This window comes from Haliaeetus albicilla, chromosome 23 (assembly GCF_947461875.1).
Source record: "Haliaeetus albicilla chromosome 23, bHalAlb1.1, whole genome shotgun sequence".
Classification (NCBI taxonomy): Eukaryota; Metazoa; Chordata; class Aves; order Accipitriformes; family Accipitridae; genus Haliaeetus; species Haliaeetus albicilla.
The window spans coordinates 25,770,213-25,790,043 of record NC_091505.1 but is presented as its reverse complement, the minus strand read 5'-3'; the positions used below and the strand labels follow the sequence as shown (position 1 = coordinate 25,790,043).

Below are 19,831 nucleotides of genomic sequence, written 5' to 3'. Positions count from 1 at the left end.
TGTTTTTGTCAGACCTCAGTATTCCTGTGGCTCTGTGGGGTGGTTGCAATCAGCAGGTACCGAAAGAGTAAAAACTTCCTCTTGGAGGAAAGCTTTTAAGCAGCCCATCGTGAGCTGCTGAGCCACCCCTCCGGTCCCTTGTGCAGGGGTGGAGGAGCTGCAAATGCTGCTGGTCACTGGGACGCCTGTGCAGGTGGGTGTCAGGGGCTCTGCTCAGAAAGCTGCCAGTCCACACGCTCCTGCAGCCTCCATAAGCAATCTTTTTGGCTCATTGCTGTGTTATTACCTACATATTTTGAGAATGCCCTTAAAAGGTCTCTTGGAAACTGGAAAATAGATCGTTAAGGGTACCATTATCACAGCTCACTCTGAGTTGCTGATGTTTTCAGTTACGTTTTTCTTACAATTTTCCCTCTAAAAATAAAAAAGGCAAATTGGCGTCTTTTTAAAATCAAGGGCATTCTGGGGCAAATCCTTCTGCTCTGGACAGTGGCCGCCAGTAGTAAAGGTGCAGGAGTGAGTTGGCAATCGCATTGGTGCTGCAGGGCTCAGCCTGCAGCTGAGCCTCTCCCCAGCTGCCGCAACATCAATCTCCTGACATGATGGGATGCAGGGGCTGAATGCTGCCCTGTGCAAACCCTGGAGACAAGAGTGTCACACCCGGGAGGAGCCTGTCTCACAGCCAGAATTAACCTTGAGTGTCTGCCAGCTCCCTCTGACTTCCATCCATAAGTGGGCAGCTGGGGACAAGATTGGCCAAGTAAACAGGGGTTTGCAGGGAGAGCCTGAGCAGCTCTGGGCCGCTCTGCTCAGCACCCTTCCTAGGTAGATGCACATGTATAGGTGCACTAGACACACACATGCATGAAGGTATATTTGTACTTGCACAACTCTTCTCATGCAGAAACAGCTATTTAAAAAGCTGTTTCAAAAGCCACTCAAGCCTTAATTGCTAACCTACTTTGCAGCTTTAAATAATTACGCCTCAAAAATACTCCACGGTCTTCTGGGGTTCCTGCTTCTGTCATCAAAACAGCTGCTACTGTGAGAGTCACTTTTGCTCATTTCCTATCTGAAATACATGGTGCAAAGAACACGGAAAGCACAGTGTGGAAGGCCTTATGGAAAAAGGTAAATTAGCCCTTTTCAGATTTCTGATTGCATAGAGAGGAGAAAAAAGGTAACAGGTCATTAGAGGAAAGATCCGGTACTGCTGGAATCTAAAAAATTGCTGGATAAATAAGGCATTTTTAGCAAAGCTTTTATATTTGCTGCTGTTTTTTTCTTAGTAGTGTCTGCTCTACTGTAGCACCTCAAACTGAGTGCCAAGGCTGTGTAGTGTAGGGTGGTTGTGCAGATGTGGCACGGGGGGAAGTGGGGGGTGCCCTGGGCCCTGCTGAGGACGGGACAGCAGGATTGCACCGGGAGGACAGGCAGGATGCTTGGGAGGGCGAGACAGGGAGGTGTTTGTTGCATCAGGACTTAACTATGGCAGATATGGTGCAGCCGACTGCATCTCCTCTGTTTAATCAGTAATTCAAGAAAAGCCTTGGAAATGGAGATTGTCAGGGAAGGATAGTTGAGCAGCATCTACAGATGAGTCTCTGATTCTGATTGCTGCTGCTAAAAAGATGTGGAATCACTCAAAATGTTTCTTGCCTTAAGAAAAGGGGATAGAATTGCTGCTCCAGTTATTAACCTGCAATTTAGGTAGGATCTGCATAGCTCTCATATGAGGAATAGAAGATAGCAGCATTCTTGAAGGACGCAACTGACAGCAAGATCAGAGGACAGAGGTGAGCCTGGGTTTTGATCTTGGCAATAATTGTCCCATTTCATGCCTTATTCTCAAGGTGTGAGGGGCTTTGAAAAGACCTGTGTGAAAGACAAACTGCACCGGTAGTCTGGTGACAGAGTTAGTTTTTGGTTGAAATTAAGCATCCCAGCTAGTTGTTCACATAACAACAGCAACAGTCCCTTAAGTCCTGTCTGTACCGGAAAGTATTTTTCAGCCTATGGTATGCTTTAAACCAGTCAAATGCTGGTTTCTCATCGGCCCTTGAGGAAACACTTTTTCTCATTTAAAACCTCTCTCTCCTCAGTTTGGGAAGCAAAACAAAATGGAATGGATAGTCTGGACTAAAGAAGCTACTCCTATTACCAGAATTAAAATAACTGAGCAAAAGATGATAACCAGGCAGCTGCCCCTATGCGAGTGCATCGTTGTCCTTGCCACAACTCTCCATAAGAGTGATTGCTCTTTAAGCTGTTGCACTATAGGTAGTTTTAAGTCCTGATGTCCCTGGGACTGCTGCTTGTGGGCGCGCAGGTTGCAGGCTCTCCCTGTGTTTTGGGAGTAGTGAAACGAGATGGGGGAGAGGGATGGGAGAGGTGGGGGACTGCATGGGACCGCCTGCCCTGGTGCCTGCTGCAGTCTCAGCCCGGCAAGTGCAGGGCAGTGGTGCCGTACATTCTAACTTACCACAGAGATGGAAACTCCAGTGGAAAAGCTGGTGATTAGCACAGACAACAGGTGTATCTTTCCTTAATTAAACCTCAGTGTTGCCAGATGCTCTTTGGGTGTGTGAGACATCCCCTTGCTTGTGTCATACCTGGACGGGCAGAGCTGCCTGTGGACCTGCAGGACGTGGAGAGGTGCTGGCCACGGGCAGCAGTTTGGGGCAGAGGGGCTGAGAAGCAGGACAGCATTCCCTTGCCCTGGGGTCTGTGTTGGTGTTTGACCCCTTTTTCTAAAAGTTGCAAGACTTTTCAGAAGATTCATGGTATGGGTTCCGGCTGCCATCTCTCCCAGGGCTATTTTCTGTTTCAGTGGAGTTTGGGTTTATTCATACTGTGGTCCCAAATGGGGATTTTCTGAGTATAAAGATTTTTTCCAGAAGTCCCAGCATTGTCACATTTGCTCTTAATATAATTTGATTTCTAAGAGCTCACCTGCAAGCATTCAAACAATACCAGAAACCAAAAGCAGATCTCCTTTTGACCAAAAAGTTGCGGTGACCTACTGACTGTTAGAAGCTAATTGCCTCATCTGGTGTTTTGACAAAAAGCGAGTTTTAGCAAATAACTTAAAATGCTATTGTTCCCCATACTGCCTGGACAAGCATTGACTTGTGATTCTGCTAAGTGCCTCTTCTGCTACCATGCCTTCTGAAGAAGCAGCTTCTCCATAGATCTGATCAGACAAGCATGTGGCAGCGTGTGTGTCAGGAGGGAGGAGGCAGGATGGGTGCTAGCCAAGAGGAAAGGATTTGGGCATGCAGATGGAGGGAAGCACGACGAATACACAGTCGGAGAGGAGGGCTGGCTCTCAGAGCGTCTCGGTGCCACAGTTAAAGCGGCTGGTTGGCACTATGTCAGCCTGGCACACGCAGGCAGCATGGCACTGGCGGGTGAAGTCCTTCCCCAGGGTCGCGGCTCACGGGGACCCAGTCCCACATTTGCAGCACCATGGGAGCTGTGCTGGCTGGGGAGCGGTAGGAGGGGTGGAGGTGTAGAGCTCTGCCTCCTGAGCACCCCGGCACTGCATCGCCGCAGTCCTCTTGGTGTCCTTGGCACCTGCTTGGGTTGTGCCGGGGCTGCAGGAGGCTCTTTGTGCTTCCCCAGCAGAACTTGGAAGAGGTTATGTCAAAACTGGGGGTTGGGGAAAGCAGCAACAGTCAAAGATGGCCCCAGGTTTTCATTGGAGTCCATACTCTGCCCATGCTAACAGCTGATTTCCGTCCCCATCCTTAGTTCCAGCTACCCAGAGTGAAAACCCAAAATAGGTCTTTTGGACTACTGAGCTGGCAAGTGGAAAATGTGAAGTTCTGTAATCCACACTGACCCACTTCCAGCATTTAATCATAGTTATTATATGGCGGACCCTGAAACTTTTATTTTTGGCTCTGAGGTTTGTTTTCACCCTTCAGTGGTTGGCAGTGCCCATGCTCTGCCCATGGGGCTGTTGATGGCTCTATCCCATTGTACTCCATGTGACTGGGAGACGCAGGGGCAGTGCCTTTAGTCATGGGATGGGTATAAACAGGAGTCTGCTGGGACACATTCACAGCAAATGCTTTATGTTTTCACCAGAGGCATCCTGGAAGAAGGTTCAGTCCAGCCGTTGCTGGGTATTGAAAGAGGGAATAGGTAGAAAACAAGCAAGATAAAAAAGCAAGAAGAAAAGAGTAGCTTAAGGGAGTTTGGTAGCTTAGGAAAAATTAATTTGTTTAAATTAAGAATCAAAAGGATAAATTAATCTGTAGTGAAGTGACAACAGTGACCTTAATGGAGTGGGATTACATAGCTTAATGAGCATGCAGAGTCCTTTTTTGATGTACAAGCCTCAGTATTAAACCCAAAATTACATGAAAGCTGCAACAGCCGGTCCCAGTTGTCTTCTCTTTCTAGGCTGTGCTGTCACTATGCCTGTACTTTGTCACACGTTGTCACATGTTGTACCTAGGGGCAGTGTCAGGAGGGGCACCCCAGCATGATCTTCTGTGTGGTCAGAGCAAGGTTTGGCTTAGTCGTTGCTTGCCTCCTTTCTGATCAGTGCTTGGCTTGTCCCATCACTGAAATTTTGGGTTTTGCCATGAACATTCTCCCAAACCCCAATCCGCTGCGCTCACCCATAGCTCATCCTAACCTCATTTGCTGACCCTTTCCCTTGTTCTTTCTGTTTTACGCTGCAGGTTGGAGACTGGCCATGAACATGTCTTGCCCATTGATTATTACTTTCCACCTCAAAAGACTTGCCTGATTTGTGGAGATGAAGCATCTGGGTGCCACTATGGAGCCCTCACTTGTGGTAGCTGCAAAGTCTTCTTCAAGCGGGCGGCTGAAGGTAATGCGTACAGAGAGAGGAGGGAACATCACTCTCACCTCCAAGTATTGGCTTCCTCTACCAAAGTAGCCTCAAAGTAGAGTGTCAAATGCTACTGACACAAGTTCTCTCATCAGCAGTCGAGTTGTTAACATGCAAGTGCTGGAGGCATTTGCAGCGTCATGGTGTGTTTTCCTCCTGTTGAAAGAGGTTAAGCAGCCTTGCTTTGGGGAGCCTGCCAAGCCAAGGGAACTGAGGCAGGAGTGGTGGGGACAAAGTGTGGTGGGTTTCTAAGGTCTCTTAAACTAGTAAAGGAGAAAATTCAAGGATAAATTGATTTCTTTGTCCTATGTTTGTCGTTCCACATTACAGATTGCCCTCAAAAAGTAGCCAGACCAGTTTGCCAAAACACAATCCTTTTCAATGCCTAATTATCTTAGTGACCTAGTGAGACCCAGGAGCAGTCAGTTCCTGCTTCTCCTGTTGATTCCCAAGTGTGCTGTAAGTTCCCATCAGCCCTCCTGCGATCTCAGACCCAGAACTCCAAATTTAGGGGATGCTTTTCCTCTCTTATATCCCTTTCAGAGCATCACTTCTCTCAATACCTGCAAAATGGCAGAACTGTCTGTCCATCAAGAGCCATGCTCTGACCTTGGTGTCCATGATCCTTCTCCCCAACCCTTGAGAAAGCAACTTCTCCTTCATGTCCATAGTCTTTGCACCATCTTTCCTTGGTAATTAGCATGTAGAAGGACCTAGCCCAGCTGTTTCCTTGGGCTGTGGGTCACCAATGTCTGGTTTCTAACTACAGTTAGAGTCGTGATTCCCTGGCAGCAGAGTGAGAGTCGCTATTGTGGAAGCCTAACTGTCCAGTAACGTAATGTGCCTGTAAATCACACATCTGACTTGTTTTCTGGAGTGATGAACCAATACAAATCATCATTCTTCCTCAGTGCTAACGTAATTTATTCGGTGCACCGGCACACTGTTGGCAGTCAGTGTTACAGGCCATGGCATCCCTGGGGGAGGGAGGCACTGCGGTTCCCAGCTGGCAACCAGCGATGGGGATGGAGGCTTCTGTCTCTGGCTTGCCTTGCTGTGACCCTCCCCTCCCGCACCTTACATCACCCCTCTGTCGAGTGGAGGTCCCAAACTGATGGGTGCTCACCTGCCCTTGTCAGAGCACTGCTTCTAGATTAATTCTAGCATTATCCTGCACGTTTTCAGAGTTGTGTCTTCCCTCATTCATCATGCATGCCAGGAGTGAATTTGACAGCACTGGTTCAAGGAAGAATCAGGGCTGTGCCATAGAGGACAACAGCATCCCATTGCTCTAATAAGACAGTCAGATAATACTAATAGATAATAAGCTTGGCATATTTTTCCAAAGTGAGTCATTTAAACTTATGTCTCTTTGCTATACACCAATTCTGTGTAAGACCAAATGGATTGGCTTGTGCCGCCAGAGTAAATAACAGATGCTTGTTTAAGTCAGCAAGTTATTGTTGATTTATAGTAAGTGGAGTCTTGGCTCTCTCTGTCAGAGAAACTGATGATGAAATACCCCTTGTCAGCTGGCAAGTCCCCGAGCAGTGCTCCTCCTTTTACACCAGGGTGGGCTTTGTCCGGCATGGCAGCGGGCATGTGGATGAGGGCTGCAAGATGCCTGCTGAGGGAGAGGAGGCAGCCTGGGCTGCTTGCGCTGCTCTCGATCATATGCTTTGGTGGTGTTCCCTCTCCCGATTGTGTTGCATCAGTAATTTAAATGGTATTTATGCCCCCTTCTTAGTTTTTAAGCCTCGAGGTCTTGCAGAGGGTTAGAAAGGTTTGGTTGCAGTAGGATTGGGCAGCAGCAGCCCTTTGCCTTTCCCCTAGATGAGACTGTGGAGCGAAGTGCGTCTGCAGTGAGGAGCAGCAGCAGTGTGTGGGGACCTGCCTGAGTGTGAAGTTTCATCTTATATTACCCTGAGGTACACGGATAGAGTCTTTATTTTGGGAAAGAGACAATAAATCAGACTCCTTTATAAATATTGAACGCAGGATAGCTGTAGGTGGTGATTTCTATCCTAACACTTGGTCATTTTCCAGCCAGACCTTTCCTTCTTAAAGTGGAGGAGCAATATTGAAAGCTGATATTTCAGTGTGTTCTCATGTTTTAAAGTCCATCAAATGCATCTCTGAAAACCTTACGTCACCGTTGGAGACTTTTTACAACAGCAGATCAGAAAGCTTTCCCAATGAAAAAAGAAACGTTTTCTTCTGCCTCCGTTACCTTCATGTTACTGTTGTAAGCCAGCAGCCTCTGTTGGGTAGGAGAAGCAATGGACTGGGACCTGAAAAGCAGCACAAGCAGATCACCTCAGAGGGAGTGGAGAATAGCTAGACACGTAGTTTTTCTTTTATCCTATTCTTTGCCTAATATAATAATGAACTTACCTGGCAGTAATTTCAGGGATATTTAAGAAAGTTTTATAGACATACAGTGCCTTCTAAGGGATTAGAAAGGGAAAAGATTTAAAAAAAAAAAAAACCAAAATTTATGACATTGATTCCTCTTCCCTTTTGAAACACGCTGAGGTATTCATGTGGTTTCCAGTAGAGCAGATCACTCCTGCTTTGATAAAATGTTTGACAGATTTGAGGTTTTTTGCAAGCTCAAGTCCAACCAGTTCTCCCAGAAAGATGCTGGATGAGTTAACAGAAAAGACATAAATATTTTCCTGATCTCTTTCTGTCAGCTGTCTTGATTTATAGACACTCTCAAGATGTCCAGGTTATATATAGGCCAGCTCTAAATGCACCCTGCAGATTCTTCAGCCATGATGTGGACTTCCTCACTTGCAAGATGGCCAGCCTCATTTTTGCCAACATCTGTAACTTCCATGCTTGCATTTCTCTGGCTAGCTAATGTTTTCACTTGCAGACCATTCTTTCTGGTTCCCCAGAGAGCTTTCCCCTTGCTCTTCCCACAGAGTCAGACTGCCTTCCCAGCTGCCGCAGGCTGCTGAAGTCACTGCCCCAGGAAAGAAGAACTGGAGCCAGTGCTGAAGCCTGCGCTGTGTCACTGGGGCTGGATGCTTTCCTTTTGTTTTCTTTAGTCTGCTGGTAAATACAGGTGACTATTAAGAAAATTACTTTGCAAAGGTAGTTTATTAATAGTGGCTTAGTGTTGGTTCTGAGAGCTTCATAGCTGTGCCCTCTTTGATTATTTCTAATGGGGGCATAAAGTGGGAACTTCAGAGCGGTCCCAGCACCAAACCTGCAGGCTCAGCTCTTGCCATAGCCCAGCTGGTGACAGCGAAGGGGACCAGAGCTTTTACAGAAGAGCACTAGAGACCCTGTGGTTACATGAAACCCTGGGGGATTCGTGTTCTCAGAAAGCTTGGCCTTATCCCCCAACTGTTAGAATTTGGTTTGTGCCCTGAAATGCAAGGATATATCTCTCTTCCAAAAGACATTTAATGGGTTTTCACATTCACAATTGTAAATCTTACTCCAGACATTTGCGTAGATTACTTTGCTTTCTGGAAGAGAAAGCTACTCTAGGCACAACAACTCATGTGGCAACAGGCTTTTAGTTAAATAATTTCTCTCAATTGAGCAACTAATCTTTCTCCATAAATCTTTATTTTTAGTCAAGACCGGAGAACTGCTCTTCCCCTCTGCTCATGATGTTCATTGCAGTCCCAGGTGATGAGCAGGAGGACTTGGTAACGACAGAAGCATCTTTCCACCTGTTGTGAGGTGGCACAGGAGGGAGCCCGAGCCGGCGGGGGGTGTTCCCAGCAAAGGGGGCAGTGGTACAGCAGTGTATTCGTGGTGTGCATTGAAGGGGGGAACTGCAGCAGTCTGCAAGAGCCTCAGTTGCACAGACTGATCTCCTGGGGTTCCTGTGCTGGTTTGACGTAGCAGAGGGGTGCTGAGTACCTTTGTAACTTCACTTCTCGCCTACATACATGTCAAACAGTATCTGGATTGTCAGGGAAGGAGAGGGGTCTTCTCTGGGCGTACATCTGCGGTGTCGTCAAGTGGGTGATTATCTGAGGCTGACACCTTGCCAACATCCCTGTTGTAAAGACAGTCTGGGTGATTGGCTTTGCAAAGAGCAGGACTGCTGGGTAAAAAAGGGAGAATATCTTTAACATTCAGACCTGTACTTACAGGTTTGCAAAGCAAGAGCCTCTACTTTGGAGTAACACAAGAAAGCATCTCTGTTGTTTGCAGGGAAGAAAAGGAGAAAAAAAATCATTCCAGTGTTAAACTCAATAAAAGAAAAAACAGTGCATTTATCTTTAAGTAAAGAACAGCTGATTGCAAATGTCTCAGCTTGTTCTTAAATGAAGACAGTAAATTATCCTGAAATTAAAACGAAGTCTCTGTATATGAGGAGTTACTTAAGACAGATGGAACCTGTCTGTATCCCAGCCACCCTTCCTTGTTCTCTGGGCTTTTACAGCCAGTGGCACCTTCTCCATACACCTGTGCTGTGCTCAGGTGACACAGCCGTTCATGTCCGTGTCAAGTAGTGCATGCTCCCAGCTTGGAGAGAAGGGATGGTGTACACCGGTGCAGACGGAGCAGAGGAGCTGCTATTGCTGGCATATTCACCAGAGATGCTTGGTCCGGCAGTGTGTCAGTCCATCCCGGGGCGGTGAGCGTCCCGGCCCCCACGGTTCTCCATGGTTGAGGGGACGAGTGCAGGCGTTTAGGACGGTTGGCTTCACTGGGGTAGTGACACAGTGTGGTCCCTCTCCCAGGTCATGGGTTCTATTCGTAAACTGTGTCCACTGCTGGGGATAGCAGTGATGAGGGCACCGAGTTTCTCCAGTAATTAAAAGGGGAATCTCTACATCCCTGGAATTAGGACAAGATGAGCAAGCACCTTATTCTCATGCTGAGCAAAAGTAGACTCATGAATAGCCATTGCATGACCATTTGTTTCCCTTTTTATTAATGGCTGACAGCTTAAAATAAACAGTGCCAGACTATGCATGTACAGTTAACAGAAAATTGGTTCCTGCCCCAAAGAGTTTATTTTGTGAACCAGGAAGCAGGCCCTTGCTGTTTTAGCAAAATCACTGTACCATGACTGTGGGGTGAGTTTTTGACTGCAACTTAAAAGCTTGCATTAATCAGAGCCCATCAGCAGGGAGGTAAAGTTGTTGTAGAGACCCTTCTAATGTGCGTGTTTTGTGCCCAGTGATCCAGGAGGGCCAGCAGGTGCTGAGGCACCCTGCCTGGTCTCAGCTGGTTGGAGATCGCTCCCTCTCTGTGTCGCTTCCCAGCAGTGTGAGAGGTGGTGGATGCTGCTGAAGAGCTGATGGGAACCAGCATGGCTGCCTCATTGAGCAAGGCTTGAACCGCGTTTCCAAATCTCCTCCGTCCCCCTGCTCTCCTCCTGTGGGTGCCCGTGGGTGCCTGGGGGGACAGAGTGGGATGAGGGATGAGCCTGCACATCGGGATGCTGCCCGGAGCTTGGGGGAGATAAGGGGGCTGGGGCTGGTGGATGTTCCTCCCCTTGGCAGGGGAATTTAGATAGAGCTGTGCCTGACCCTGGAGCGTCCTTGGGGGGCTCGGGCAGTGACTGTGCCGTGTTCCCTTGCTAAAGCCATTCACAGGAGAAGCTTGACCTTTTTAAAGATTTTGAGCTATTATTGTTGCAAAAATGCTGTAGTTTAGACTAGGGAGGTAAGATAGGGAAGGAGCAGGAGCCAAAGGGTGAGGGGAGAGCAGGAGGGTTGCGGATGCTCCTGGGGCAGCACTGCTCATGGCAGCCTGATGGCCTCGGCCAGAGACTGAGTTGGCCCCGTGGGCTGGGCTTGAGCCTTCCTGGTAGTCCCAAGGCCAGCCATTTTATTCTCGTGGTAGTTTTGATTGGCTCTGGAGCATCCCAGTGTCAGACATTGTCACAAGACAGGAATCCTGCAGTGCAGCTGGAGGGGAAGGAGAGCAAAATCACCTTACAGCTCTCCATGCCCATGCCTGAGAAGGTAGGGCGTCCATTCTTGTTTGATATATACACGTAAAGAGGTCGCGTGGAGGGAGTATGGCCTCAGCACTCATTTCCCATAGCACAAAAATAACTCCAAGTAACCCAGTTTCAGCTGAAGTTGTTTATTACTCACCCTTCTCAATGAACTGTTGAAAGGGAGGATGGTGCTTGTGTTCTCCGGGATTTGATGTAATCGCTGCTTCTGAGGCTTCTCTAAGTGTCCTTAACACTGGTAATGAGCAAGGGGAGGGGGGTGAGAAGAGGTGCCAATGAGAACGGTGTAAAAAGGATTTAGCAAGGTACCATGTGCTGCAGGTAATGCACTCTTGCCCCATTATGTCTCCAGTCTTAACGGCTAAGGCACTGGCAGTTGTGTAATGATCAGCTTTTAATGGGGATGATTCTAAGAAGTTCAAACATATGGTATTTTTTGCAAGCCTTTGGTGTAGCCCTGTGCGCACACAGTGTGAGGAGTTGATTATACGCTGAGCCTTATAATGACTTTTCTGCAAGCCTGTGATGAGAAGCTGCAGGTGGGATTTTGCAGCTGGCAACCAGTCATGCCAGCGAAGCTGCAGCCGTGCACTGCTGGAGGCCGGTGCCGGGAAGGAGCAGTGGGACCTTCTGTAGGCTCCTTGCTCCCCAGGGTGCAGGAAACCAAGCTGCTCTCTGGAGCTGGGAAGGGCAATTGGCAAGCAGCAGACGGTGCCAGTGAGGTCTATGATACTGGGTTGCTAAAAATGTGCTGCTTTTTCTGATTGCAGTATCTTCAGAAGTTGTGGATGTGTGCGTGGGAGGTGGGGAGTTGTTAAATCAGTGCACCGAAATTGGTGCATCTCTTGTCAAAACGGTACATTAAGTGGTTAGATTCCAACCGTGTCCTTTTAATGGATCTCTGATGACTCCAAAGGGCTCTTCCTATAAGAATATAGAAAGCAAACACTTGCAGGATGATGAATAAAGGTTAAACTGGATGTAGACTGATTTCCCATGTAGGCTACTTATGCAGAGGCTGTGAGGTGCACGGCTCTATTATTTACTGAGACCGGTTTAGTTTGGAACGGTATGAAGAACATCAGATAAATCCTGATTCAGTAAACGTGTTTAGACTTGACAAGAAAACAAGTGATGAGTCAGGAAGGATAGTTCATTCTTGGCATGTCTAGCAAATGAGGCAGTAAAAAAAAAAAACTGAAATCTGGAGCTCTAAGGGCTGCTCTCTGAACAAGTGGAAAGGTGAGTCTAAGATACCAGTTAGTCTGACAATAAGTAACTTCTGAATTTTCTGCAAGCCCCCCTAAACCTGATGCTGCACAGGGTCTCCCTTACAGGGAATTGCTGATCCCAGTTTCCTCCTGGCTGGCTGTGAGTGCAGCCCAGGGGACAGAGTGACTGGTGCCAGCCTGGCAATGAGACCCATGGCGGCAGAGCCTGTGGGGCAGTAGCTCCCCATGCTGTCAGTTCCCCAACCCCTGTCTGTAACCTGCAGACAACAATTAGCATTAATGGGTGGCACAAAAAATAAGTCAGCCCCCAAAAGCACTGTAAAGAGAGTTTTGGTTGTAGAGGGAAGGCCACTGTCTGGGGACTATATTCAGCAAACTGTGGGTAAGTGCTGTGGCAGGAGGATCAGGCTGCATTTTGAAGATGGTCTGGGAGAAAAACAGCTCATCAGAGCAAAAAGTCAAGCAATAGATATATGCCATTTAAAGAATGAGAACCAAATAATCCATATTTCATTAGTTTTTAACTGCTGTTTATTGACTATGTCTGCTGTGCTGCACAGTGCAGAGTGATTTTCCTCCTTGGACATCTTGGTCTGAAAACCTCTGCCGTGTGCCTGTAAAGAGGAGCAGTGCTGCCTGGCAGTGGGGAGGGCAGGCAGAGAAGGGGTGCTAAGTATGGCAAACCAGCACTGACCAGTGTCTGTGTTTCGGGTAGCCAGCTCTCGTACAAAGTGTGATATCTGGTGATGAACCACTCCTGTAGCAGCAGAGGAATAACTGTGCTGTTTTCCCAAAAGATACCAACTTCCAACATAAATCTTCTGCTGGGGGTTGAACTGGGAAACCAGCACTGATACGGTCCTCTTCTCTCCCTCCTCTCCCCTCTTCTCTCTGTCCTCTCTCCTCTCCCCTCTTCTCTCTGTCCTCTGTCTTCTCTCCTCTGTCCTCTCCTCTCTTCTCTCCTCTCTCCTCTCATGATGTCAGTGACCCTGGTGATACTGAGAAAGTGTGAGTCCATTTCTCCTTGTAAACCTGGTCTGATCAGTACCCACCACCCATCTGCTGTTTCCTCTGATGTTTGTAGGTAAACAGAAATACCTCTGTGCCAGCCGGAACGACTGCACCATTGACAAGTTCAGAAGGAAAAACTGCCCGTCCTGCCGCCTGCGGAAGTGCTACGAAGCTGGGATGACTCTCGGAGGTACTGTCTGGATAATGTCCCCTGGGTCCTTGCGATGGGCTGGGACAGCTGGGCTAGTCCTGCAGATAACAAATGTACTTGGTGTATTTCTAGTCAGTAAATGGCTGAAAAAATGAGGCTGATGGAGCGTAGTGAGCTTCAGGAAACACTTGCAGGTTTCTAATACCGAAACTGTGAATCTCATTAAACTTTTGTTTGAGTTTCATGAAATATTCCTTTCCTTAATTTAAAATCTTGTTAATCTGAAAGAATGTAAACAGCCAGGTTAGCTGGATTCTCACTCACACCAAAGCCTCTTTGAACAGAGCACTCCCATTTTAATATGATATTTCCCAGGCAGAAAGGGGCATTTTTCTTTACAAATTACAGCCCCAGTATTTTTCTTTGCTGAATGAAAGTTGCTCCTGTATCACTGGTAAAGATACTCGTTACAGTTTGTCTCTGTTCCAAAACCTGTAGCTCTGCCAAAACATGACAGAGTGCCCGTATCCAAAGTCTGAGGTTTTGTGCTCAAAATCTAGAGCTACAATGTACATCACTGGGTGGCTCATCTTTGAATTCATTTGACATGAAGAGTGAGGAAGAAAATACCCTGAAAAACGGGGCTGATGGACCTGACCCACGATGAAAAGGCCCCTGACAGCGAAGCGGAGGGGAGTCACGGGTGATACGGAAAGGAAGGGCACTGGCAGCATCAGGCACAGTGCAGAGGGAAGTGGGGAAGCTCTGGCTAGTTAGATGTGCCAACATTTGAGTTTAAATACTTTCATCATTGCTGGGACAGGCAGAGCCTCCCGGAGCTGCTAGGCTGCTGGAATGTTGTGTGGAAGAACTCGCTACCAAAATGGTTCTGCTTTATTGCTCATCAAGGAGCAGTGTTTTTAATTTTATTTGTCCCCAGAACAGTCGTTACAGCTCAGGTACCAACAAGCATGTCCGGTCGGCAGGGCAGCAGTCAGCCTCTCCCCTCTGCTTTTGCAGCAGCAGGTAGTAAATCTGAGTGGTGGGGACACAGCTCTTGGCAGGGGGATGGAGAGACGTGCAGCTCGCTCCTTTCCTCCCGGTAGCAAGGAGAAAAAACAAACGTCCCAAAAGGTAATGCAGTCCTAAAACCTCACAACATCAGTCCCATGAGCTGGCTCTGACCACTCTTCACTTAGGCTCCCCCTCCGTTGCAGGCGAGCTGTCGGCAAATGGCAGGCTGCTGCTGCTGCAGCGCTTTGGGAGTGATGCGTATGGGCATGTGCAAAGGCACACCATGATTTCGGAGCACCAGGGAGGTGCCCAGTCTACCTGATGTGACCAAGCAGGCAGTTTGCTTGCGGAAGTTAACAGACAGCTATCTCCATCTCAGTTCCCCAGTATCTGCTTCACCAGTTCTGCCCCCAGCCCCAGTCATCCAGCCCCGCTGGGAGGGAGTGAGGGCAGAGGAGCCTGGCCCGGCGCTGTGTGTGCCCGCACGCCTTCTTGTCCTGAGGACAGTAATTTTCATGGCCGCTGGTGGCTGTTCGTAGCCGTGGCTTCCCGGGGAAGCAGGGAGACTCCTCTGGGACCCTTCCCTTGTCCACCTGGGGGGGTCGGGACCTGGCCGCCGCCGTCATCCTGCCCATGGATTGCTGGGCTCCCAAGCTGGGGGACAGGGATGAGGAGCCAAACCCAGCTCCCTGATCCACAGCCAGCAGAAGGGCTTCATAATGCCATCCAAAACAAGCATGCTCTTATTTTTAAGGGCTTTTTTCTGGTGAAGTTTCCTTAAGCAAGAGAAGACATACATCAGTGTAACCTTCTTCTGCAGGACACACTGACAAAATTAATGCTAATACTGATAGTTGTGTCCCCCCCGCCTTTTTTTTTCTTAAGCTCTTTGGGTCACCCTGACCTGTTCTGCCTGGTCTGTTTTACATTTGTTTTGAGTGTCGGTTTAAAGGCAATTGTTAAAAACATGTACACTATGAGTTTGTCCACAGTTATTTCTCCCACAGTAGAGAGGCAGAGCATTTGGAAATGCTTCCAAGCTCCAAACAGTTGTTTTTAACTGCTTGTTAATTACCAGTCATTTGTAGGGTATAATAGAGCCGCCTGTGACCAGCAGACCTCCAGCTCTCAGTATGTTTAATGGGAGGAGGAGGTGACACACTGAATACCTTATTTAGGAGTCTGCTTTGGCACAGAATGGCAATATGTTGTAGCACTTCATTATCGATTGAGATCACTCTGACCTGCAAGCTGAAATCCATTAAACAGAATCTTCTCTCCTGATCAACACTGTAAAGCCAAAGAGAGGGAAAAGAAAGAAGAAAAAAAAAAAAGAAAAAAAAAGTGATAATGCCGGTTTCATGTGCTCAGTTCTGCTGGTGCACTGTCCTCCTTCTCCCACAGCACCAATTCCTACTGCAAGTGCAGGTGCCTGCACGGCTGCAGGGATCCTGCCAGCCCCCGTGCACGGGAAGCGTGCCGCTGCACACACGGCTGCAGGAATCCTGCCAGCCCCCATGCACACATGGGCATCCTGACCCCTCTGTCCTGCTCCAGTCGGGACCCTGCACATCACTCAGCCAGCACAACTCCTGCTGAACTGCAGAGCTCTGGATTTAAGGCACCTCCTGTTTGTTTGCTGCCAGTGTGTTTTAGTCGTGGCATGTGAGGTCCCATAGGCTGTTCCCGTTGTGAGAACCAAGCACCTCTGCCCTCGGCCAGAGCTGGCAGCCCGCCTGTGCTATGGGACATCTGCTGTGCACCTTCAGCCAAGTGGCTGCACTCTGTGTGCATCCTGTTTTGCGGCAAAACTTCCCAAACATGTAAAATTCAGTTCATTTCATTGATGGCAGGGCTAGAAGACTAGTGTAGTAACTGCCAGTAGCCTGTGAAAGCCCAAGGCTTGAGGCATACCTGTATTTAGTCCTAATTCAGGTCCAGTTTCTGTGGTTAAAATAGAGTTCATGTCTTATAAAAGCGTTTGATATCGATGTAAGCATTTCCAGCAGTGGAGAATCTTAACACATTTTTTTGCCATGCAGTTGCAGTAGTTAGTTATGTTCAGTGTTGTGATAGATGTACCTTATTTTTCATCTTGTTTGTTCATGATTTCCAGCAACTGGATCTTTGTTACGGCTTTTCTTGCTAGATTGAAAAAAAACTTTTATTGAATTTCTGTCCCTGCTGTGGGTATTTGTTGACTGTGACTTAATAACCCTCTAGCCTTCTGCATAGCCACCTAGGTAAAATTCTTTACTTCCTTACTCCAAGGTGTGTTTCTAGTCTTTACTATTCTTATGGTTTCTGCAGTCTGCACACCTCCCTTGTATGGTGAATGTCTAATAACAGTTTCCTAGGGTCAGCAGCATCAGTGCTTAAAGGCGGTGGTAAGATGCTCTCCCAGCCAGTGTTTTCCTCCTTCACATGCCACAGGATCCTGTTAGTCCTGTGTCCACTGAACTATCCTGCCAGCTCAGGCCTCTGTGTTTGTCCATCAGCTTTTGGTGCGAGTTCAGGCTGGTGAGGATGGAGTTTGACATTCATTGAACATGGCTCACTTTTTCAGTTGCTCTATATATCTACTTACAGTGAAATGTACTCAGTCCTTAATGTTCGTTAGGGTTTTCCCATTTATGCATTGTCATACAGACTTTTTTAGTAGAAAGTTGATTTTCTTTTTGGAATGAATGTAGACATTCATTAGCAAAGGGCCATGAACAACCCTCATAAGAAATAAACCTGTCTGACATTGTTTCAACATTTATAATTACTTTTGAGATGAATGATTTAAAATAATTCAGCAGTACCATCTAATTTTATGTTGTTTGAGTTTTTTTAACTTTTGTGGGCCAGACTGACTCAGATCTCTTAAACGTGTCTGCTAGACCAGTACTATTATGATTACCAACTAAAATTATCATGCCAGAAAAGATTGATAGCTTGACAAGATCTGGTTTTGACAAGCCACATGTTGATGTTAATAAAAAATTGAAAGAACAGGATGTAAGTCAAGTCCTGTTTCAGCTTCTCCGTCATTTCACCTGCAGCTGAAATCAGCGTGCAGTGCCTGGGGCTGGCAGGATTTCTGTCATTGCTAGTGCAAAAGCAGTTTTCTTCCAGGTCCCCAGAACTTCCCCGGGTCCAGCACTCATGGAAAATCAGTGCTGGAGCCCAGAGCGCTCCTTCACCAGCTTCAGGAACGCCTGGCAGGAGGGTGGGCAGGTTAAGTTGCTTAATGTGTGTCACTCCTATAATTGCTGTACAGTGTGCTCCCTAGGGATTCTTGCGCTGGCAAATATTTGATCGTGATGCCATATAATTATGTCCTTTAAGCTGTGTTTCAAATACGTACGGTATTTTCTCAATTAACCCCAAGCCAAATTGCAGGCACACTGCGGGTGTGACTCAGGCGGTGCTGTGCCAGCAGCTGCATTTCGAGGCTTCCCCAGTGCTATTGTCCCTGCTGACAGCCAAGCCGGTAAACCACCTGTTTTTAGTCACACATGCTGGGGTTCATCCCACCTTGGTTTGGAGAAGTTCAGTGCAGACTTCTGCCTAGCTTAGCTCATCCTAGAATAAAATCATAGCAGATGTCTTTAATTTCTATTCTTTTATTTCTGTTTTTGTTCCCAGTAGCTGCTGAGTAGGAGCTGCCACAAAAAAGGGTTTTTGCACAGGTGACTGAATATAAGCTACTCTACCTCTGAAGCTTTTCTTCATCTAGTAACATCAGTATTTTAGTGATCTGTGGAACAACTGCTCCGGGAAAGCACAAACATAAGGCTTCTCTGATAAGAGCAGTTATCCACCTTCACTGCTCTCTGACACAGAGGGCTTTGGTTTATGGCTGCAGTCTCACAGCCAGCAAGGTTGGTTGCTTGCTCTCTTCTTACTTCGCTCAATATCTTTCAGTACTACATACATTTTTTTTCTTAAAAATGAATTAACATTTAAACCAAACCGTGTGTGTGTTTTACACAGTGTGGGTTTGGTTCCAGTTACACACAGGACCTTATGGGCACTGATTATTTATCTTTGGAAGATACGGTTTGGTTTTTATTTCTTCTTTTAAGCCAGGGAGCTTTTTTTTCCTAGCAGCACTCTGTCTCGAAAGGTCCAGTGCTAAGCACAACCATGAGACATGGTTTCTGCCTCAGGTGGAGTCAGCCCCAGTGCCTCCTTCCCAAATTAACAACATTGTTTGGAAATGCGGGAGCAGCGTTCTGCACGCCTCTCCTTCTGTGCTGCTTGTTGAGAGCAAAACCCCGGTGCAGCTCCCAGGGAGAGCAGTGCCATACCTGTCCCGGGGGATCGGCTTGCCAGGGGTTCAAGATGAGAGTGTCGGGGTCTGCCGGATTGTGGTGCTGCCTGTGCTGCCTGCGACTTCTGGAGGGCTGGGAGAGGGGAGGCTCAATGCTCTGGCTGGTGTGTCACCCGAGCAGACAATGGCCGAAGGATGTCACACTGCACTGCAGCCCTGTTTTCCTGTTGCTTTCTTTTATTTTTATCACTCCTTTCTCCTCCTTTTTTACAGAACAGCCTGTCTTAATTGCTCATACAGTAGATCATCCAAAGTACATTACTTAAAAGATCAACGTTTTTAATTGATTTACAAAGCTGCACTTTAACTTGACATTTTTATGTTTCGCTGCTTATTTTTCTAATTACAGCTGAAAGGAGATTTGAGATAAGTATCATGTAATGAAGGAGCTAAAACCCCAAGGACAATTGGTTTGATGTTATGTTTGCCACTTGAATTAAACAATCAGCTTTTTTTCTGTAATTAATAAGGGGGTTTTGGAGCTGGTAAGGGGTGAAAGCTGTTCCTATCTGCAGTAGCCTGCCAACCTGTGTTGTGCTGAGCACCCTTATATAGGTACCACATTGGCTGAACACTGACTCTCCGAGAGTTCTGAAGTCACGCATCTGAAGCTCCTGATGTATCTTGCTAGCAGACTAGCATCCGTAATTAAGATCCAGCTGCACAGGAGGGACACTTGGTCACGGTGACTTGGGCACAGTCGTGGGCTGCCTGCAGTCCCAGCCCCACAAGCCCACTCTACTGATGTTGCTCTTGAAGCTGGCTGGCAGATCAAGGCCACCCCTTCTCGAGTCTTCTCGTTGGTGGGCTTGCTGGGGAGGCTCCAGGGAGACAGCTGTGGAACCACCTACTAGCTTTTAAAATGTATTTTCCATAATGTATTTGTAGACTAGTGACCCATCTGGGAGAGCTTGGTTAGAGGGCATCAGGGGTTGCAGGAGCCCCGGGCAGGGAGAAGGTATTTCTCTTGGTTGCAGCCCGGTTCCACTGTGGGCTGGGATGGAACAATCCCCCTTGAGTATCCGAGTGCAAAGGCTTTTTTCCCTGGAACGTGACTGTCTGCTGAGTTTATTTGCTTGTGTTTCTTCCCTTTTTAATTGCATGTGAGTAGTTGTTTGAATCGAGTCACCTCTTCCCTCGTTTCCCCAGTTCTTCTCCATTTCTCAGTGGGAGTTAATGTGAGACCGGTCACAGGTGGGGATGTAAATGATGCTTGTTCTTTTCCATGTAAGATTAACGAGCAAATGGATTTCCTTGCACAGTGTGTGCTCCCCTTTGTCTTTACGTGAGG

The 19,831-nt window shown here is 47.5% G+C and overlaps 1 protein-coding gene across 1 annotated transcript in view; it reads left to right on the top strand.

The window, feature by feature from the left end:
* AR (androgen receptor) overlaps positions 1-19,831 on the top strand; it is a 59,496-nt gene that overhangs the window by 23,733 nt on the left and 15,932 nt on the right. The window contains exons 2-3 of the mRNA XM_069811639.1: positions 4,695-4,846; positions 13,128-13,244. Of these exons, the coding sequence (XP_069667740.1) occupies positions 4,695-4,846; positions 13,128-13,244 (269 nt within the window). The remainder of the gene's footprint in view (positions 1-4,694; positions 4,847-13,127; positions 13,245-19,831) is intronic.